Here is a 6,117-nt window from a genome sequence, read left to right as displayed (position 1 = left end):
CATGGCGTGTGCGAAGTATCCCTTTAGCCAAAAAATATTTTTGGATTAGGATAAATATGGCATTGACAGCCCAAACTATTTTTCCTTTAGAATAGACTAGGGCTGCCCCTCCTTACTCATTTAGTTGCTTAACCAGGCGACCAAGACCTTATTAGTCAATTCGTTCATTTTATGCTATTTTTAAAGCTGAATAATTTATTACCTGGTAATCACTAGATTTGAAGAGGTCCTTCAGCATGATTGCATGTGGGAAACCGATTTGTGTACTATTTAATTGATTAGAAGACAAATTCCTGACTACTATTTGACTAAGGGTTTACTTTTCTAGTCTAGGACAGCCATAGAATAAACTGACGTAATGATTTTCAAACAAAATGACAATTCCCAGAAAGATACCCCCTCCTATTTCATTCATCATTTTGATGTGATCTAAATACCTGATGAGGATTTTTTTTGTTAACCCCTCACTAGAACAGTTTGTCCATCACAGATGGTTGTAAACCCTATACTTACACATTCATATGAACTCCAGTGGGATTCAGTCCCATTTGAGTAGAAATGGGTGTCTATATTTTCTGCAATTATCCTTTGCAGTATGACATGTGACACAAGTAATTCCCCAGTTCTCACATGGATAAAAATGCCATAGTGGTAAAGGCTGACTGCAACATTCACTATTTATTGCACAGTAGGTCTTGCACAGTCCAATGTTGCCATCACAGGTGCACATTTGCTGTTTGCTTGGTTTTACTTTTGTTGAAGCAACAGCTGGCATACAGGAAATTGATGAAGACAGCGCCTTGCCTTGGTTCCATTTGTTCGAAATGTTCTGGTCTGCATTATGAAATCCTTCAATGCTAATTGGACATTGTAAACTGTCTTGTTTTGCGCATAATTTTGTACCTATAATTGTGCTGTTTCTACAATAACAGGGAATTTTCCATAGTTCCCTTGATGCATTCAAGGATCATTAAAGTTTAGTGCAAATTTGAATAAACTAAATTACAGAAACAAACAAACAAAACATTACTGAGGAAATGATAAGGCAACATTTATAAATATATAAAAAATAGTCATCCAGGAACTATCTGTGTTACAAAAAAGGTACAAAAGTTTTGTCCTGCACCAGTGAAAGGGACATGTTTTTCAGTTCCTCCACTGATTTCACAGCCGTGTAACCCAGCTGGTGAAGTACCTTTTGACACACTGTCTGTGTATACTCCACCATATCATATGAAAGTTTCAAACGCCAACTTTCTGCATTAGCCGCAGAATCTCTCACTGTACCAAACTTGTGTTTTGCTGACGGCTCGTTGCTGCCTCTGGTGTTAGCCAGTATCCAGTCCTCCACATTTTTATCCAGAGGCAGCCCCAGGTAGTCATAGATCTCTTTCGTCTTGAGGAGCGGATTTCTAGCCAAATCTTCATAACGAACTAGCATGTACTTCCCTTTGAGCCAATGGGGATGACCGAAACCAGTCGACACAGAACTGAGGAAATCTTCACAGACCATGGTAAGCTGAGTCAAGTCTAAGTTGTAGGGCCTGCGCCCTGTGGCCCTCCATATACGCCACAGGCGATAAGTATCCCTGAATGTCTCAATCCGTGATGATAAGATCCCACGAGGGTCTCTGACCAATTGAATCACCTTAATATTCAGCCGTGGGTCTTCCACCAATGCACGGAGATCCCCAATCTCTGGCACCCGGACTATTTTGATTGCCACATGCCGCTTCTCGCGGCATGCGTCTGTGGCCAATGTCATGTTTAAAGATGCACATTTCTTTACGCAGTCTCCCTCCTCCACGTTAACATCAGTTGGGCCAAAGGCGTCACACACAGGTTGCTGGCACAATGCCCGGCTGGCCCCCCGGCGGAATAGTTTGTCTGTTGTGTGGTTGGTAGGAGTCGGCTTAATGTAGCTCTCCAGGAAATAGAGGTCACAACCGTAGAGGCTCCGCAAGAGGTCCCGGCTGGCGCCCAGCATCACTCTCCGGTCCGCAGCATTACGGCTGTGTGACAGACGTGGAATAAGGGTTGTCTGGACATGATAAAGAGGCTCAAAAAGGTAGAACACCTCCTGATGCTGATTCAGCAGCTGGCCCACAAAGGAGGAGCCACTGCGGGTGGTGGCCAGGACCAGGATGTGGGTCTTACGTGAGGCATTGAAGGAGAAGTATGGGTAATCATCGCAGCCTCCGCCCGCCGCCCCGCGATCGAATGGGGGCTCTGTCTCCTGACCCCCCAGACCACAGTTCTGAGGGCTTGGCAAGGGGCACAGCTGGAAGGGCTTGGAGGTAAGGGTCCGGATGGCGGTGTATTGGATGGCGATGGAGGCCAAGGCCAGCAGAATCACTGCCTTCCAGGAACATTGCATGGCTGAACAACTTCATTTAGACACAGTTGTCCATGCCAGGTCCTCCCTAGGAACACAATGTTTTCACGTTCAATTATGTTTAATTTTGACTTTTATAACAACATTCTGCTCAGGCATAAAGAACCTAAATCTATCTGTATGTGTTAACACAAGTTAAATACACACTATACTGCATGTGTTCAGTAGTAATGGTTATTGCACTATATACTGTACTTCATGCCATACTGTAAAGACAGAAGGGTGATGATAAAATTGAGAATTAAATCCCATAATTGTACAATAAAACAAATAGTTCGATTATTTTTGTAAGACTATATTGTGTATTCCTTATCAGTGAAAGGGTATGCCCTCGTTCAATTTAAAAACTTCAGAAGGAAAATCCAACTGGGTTTATAGATCACCATTTTAGGACTTTAAGTTTACTCTTCATAGGAAGATTGAATGCCGTTTTGCTACTTCAAGGAAAGGCACAGAGCTAAATTAATTAAAGATTTATCAGATACTGGGTGTTTCTCTTGCCCAGGAGTGTTGTGGGTCGTGACAATTGGGGCTGAGTTGTTGGCTCTATACTGTGACAAATGTCTCGCTCATCTGTCCCATATCTGTCTTTGCTCTGGTGGACTATCTGAGCAAAGAATCCAAGTCTAGACAGACTTCAAAACGTAATGGAAAACAGTATGTAGGATCAGAAAGGTATCAGAAAGAAGCATTTTGACCATAGATAAGACTCAAAATGAGAGATTATGTGGAATATTTCGACAAACATAGAGTAACACTAAATAGGCCTATATCTACCCTGTACACCAGAATATGTGCATCTGATTCAAAGAGGACTGGTGATTTGCCTGATTGGGGAGTATTGGTGGGGCAACATGGGTTTCTGTATGTTACAATATGGTTGATCAATAACAATGTCGGGGTTGCTGATACAAGTCTGTCAATGGCATGTCAATGGGAGATAGTGCTACAAAGAAGGCATTGGTCAATATCATTTAACATTTTGAATTGCGGTCCATTTGCAATCCATATTAAATTGCAGCCTATACAGTATAGGCTACTTGGACCTAACTGCTGGGTTGGAGCGGTGTACAAAGTGGGCTCATGAATCACGAAGTCTGACAGTAGGTTAAGCCTGCCACCCAAACAGGAACGATGCGTCAGGACATCGCCTCCCATGCTACTTTCATATCATATTATTTAGGCTATTTAAACATAGCCTAAAAATCACGTCTCATTCGTTATGATCTATAGCCTACAATATGACGTTCCCCGACTTAGGCTGCTGTTTGAGTATAGGCTAAATTAATACAACTATGAAATGTCAATTTACTGTAGAAAGTGATCATTTTTATTATAGTAATAATTTATCTTTCTACAGCAATAGCTGCACTTGCAATGCAGACTGTCTGTAAGCTAAACTAATGGGAAATTGTCCTATTTAAAAGTAGGAATTATGAAGGAGGAAACCTCCTACTGCGGCTCCAAACAATTGGAGATGTTGTGCGATGCAGATATCACAGCAGCGTTATGCTGCGATAAGAGAAACAGCCTAATCCGCGCATCCCACCCTTTTGCAAGTGCAGAAATAAATTGGGACAAATAACAGTAACAGTAGCCTCGACCTGCCTTGTAGTCTACCGACCGGGCAGCTTCATCAGACACATTCATATTAGTGAGTAAATTGCACACCTGTTTCCATACCTTATTGGCAGCTGTAGTAGTACAGTGCAGCTCGATATGCTGTATCCATTATTATCATGGTTGATGTCACAAACGTTAGCCACCGCGCGCTTTTCCCCTGCCGTCCGGATAGGGGCGAACAAAGCTGTGTAGATCCGTATTATCCATAAAACGTAAGACCGAGAGGAACTTAGATTGGCTCTATTGAGACAGACAAAGGGCAAAAAATTAGGACGGAGTAAAAGTTTAAGATGTTGGCTGTTAGAACGCAGGAGATTTTCGGGATGGGAACAGTCGCGCTCTCGGGCTTCTCTAAATGATGCGCAGAGGCTGAGTGTGTGTGAGGACTGACAGTCTGGACCACCCCACAAGACCCCTCCCCCCTTTCCACCTGCCTCTCTCTCATACAACTCCCCCCCCCCGTCACACACACACGCGCGCGCGCGCACACACACCACAAGTCAGTAACGGCTAATTTCACAGAGGAGGTACCGTAGGCATAATTGTATGCAGACAACGCGCGCACGCGCACACACACACGCTCTCTCTCTCTCCCTCTCTCTCCTCTCTCTCTCTCTGCCCTCTCTCTCTCTCTCTCTCTCTCTCTCTCTCTCTCTCTCTCTCTCTCTCTCTCTCTCTCTCTCTCTCTCTCTCTCTCTCTCTCTCTCTCTCTCTCTCTCTCTCACACGTTATTAACCTGCCAGTGTGGGGGTGAGTTCACAGTAATTCCTTCCCACCAGCACTTCTCCATTTAAATTGCATGAGCTCGAAAATAAGTGCTATATTTGTTTAGAATCAGAGCGGGCCTATTGCTGTCCTTGACAAAGAAATTATTTGTTGACCAAAATAATCTAGGACTTCATTGACTAATACTAGATTTCACAAAGCATGTGCATTTTGCACTTTTAAGGAAATAATGCATTCAGTATGATTTTTTTTTACTAAGTATTGGTGGACTAAGACCAAACCGACCATTGAATCAAGCAACTATGAGGTTTCAGCCTAATGAAGTGTTTAGACTAGAATTCATATTTAGATTAGTCAAACAGTTAAAAGGTATAGGCTACATAACACTTTATGCATTTTGAAAACCAAACATTCTAACCAATGAAATCTATTGTTATCTGTTTCAAGGCAAGGAAGCTGCTAGCTTGCTGCTTTAGTAGTAATCAGGGTGCAAACCATGAGGGAGCTAGGGGAGCCCTAGATGAGACATCAGCTCCCCTGAAAACATGATTTGTGAATTTTTGGGGGGTCTCTAAAATACTGACAATAAATGCTATTTTTGCCATGCATTTCTCATTTTTCTGTAATTTTCTGTATCGTCATCGTGTATAATGCGTAAAATTAGGCTATTTTGATGTATGATTCATGATTTGCGCACTAATTCACCGTAATAGACAATAGCATAAATCTATGGGGTTGCGGCACTGCAGATATACCCTACTCGTAATAGATGGCAACATGCATGCTATTCTTGCGTTTACCATTCGGAGTGTGGCGACGCTGCAGCCTGCAGGCACAAATCAAACTTCACCCGCCGTTTTAAAAGAAAAAAAATACAGGTATTCAGGATAATGTCGAAAGTTAAACGAAATATCAAAGAAGTAAGCCTTCTAACCAATTTTGGTTTTACAAAGAAGGTGAAGCAGCTAATCGACTCGACTGAGTAGGAGCACTTCTTCAATCGCAGACCATTTTAAATTGACTGCTGGCGAAGCTAACAACGTTACACCTGCTGTGGGGACTACTTATGTAGGCCTGATTGGCCCCGACAGGCACGTGACGCGCAACTTTCTCTGCCGCGCGGCACGCTCGCCCTAATCCGCCATGATTTTCATTCGGCGCTTCAGCTCACCTGGCAGAGCAGCGGTCCTGCGGTCCTGCGGTCCGTTGTTGACGAGTTCGAATCCCATCAAATTTCTTTTTTTAACGTGATTTTTTTTTTAACGTGTATTCTTTCGCCGGTTAAGGTTAGGCATGGTTATGGTTAAGGTTAAGGTTAGGCATTGTTTCGGAGTTGGTTAAGGTTAGAACGGTTAAGTTTAGGCGCTGTTAAG

The 6,117-nt window shown here is 43.0% G+C and overlaps 1 protein-coding gene across 1 annotated transcript; it reads right to left on the bottom strand.

The window, feature by feature from the left end:
• Nucleotides 1-1,093: 1,093 nt before the first annotated feature.
• Nucleotides 1,094-2,377, bottom strand: LOC311247447 (carbohydrate sulfotransferase 1-like; the record flags this gene model as incomplete). Its single annotated transcript, XM_084337883.1, has 1 exon — nucleotides 1,094-2,377. One exon carries the CDS (start codon nucleotides 2,375-2,377, stop codon nucleotides 1,094-1,096), a length of 1,284 nt encoding a protein of 427 aa, XP_084194009.1.
• Between the last annotated feature and the right edge of the window lie 3,740 nt (nucleotides 2,378-6,117).

This window comes from Notolepis coatsorum, assembly GCF_963971535.1.
Source record: "Notolepis coatsorum genome assembly, chromosome: 20".
NCBI lineage: Eukaryota > Metazoa > Chordata > Actinopteri > Aulopiformes > Paralepididae > Notolepis > Notolepis coatsorum.
Note: the sequence above shows the minus strand (reverse complement) of the source record. Positions and strands in the feature narration are given on the sequence as shown.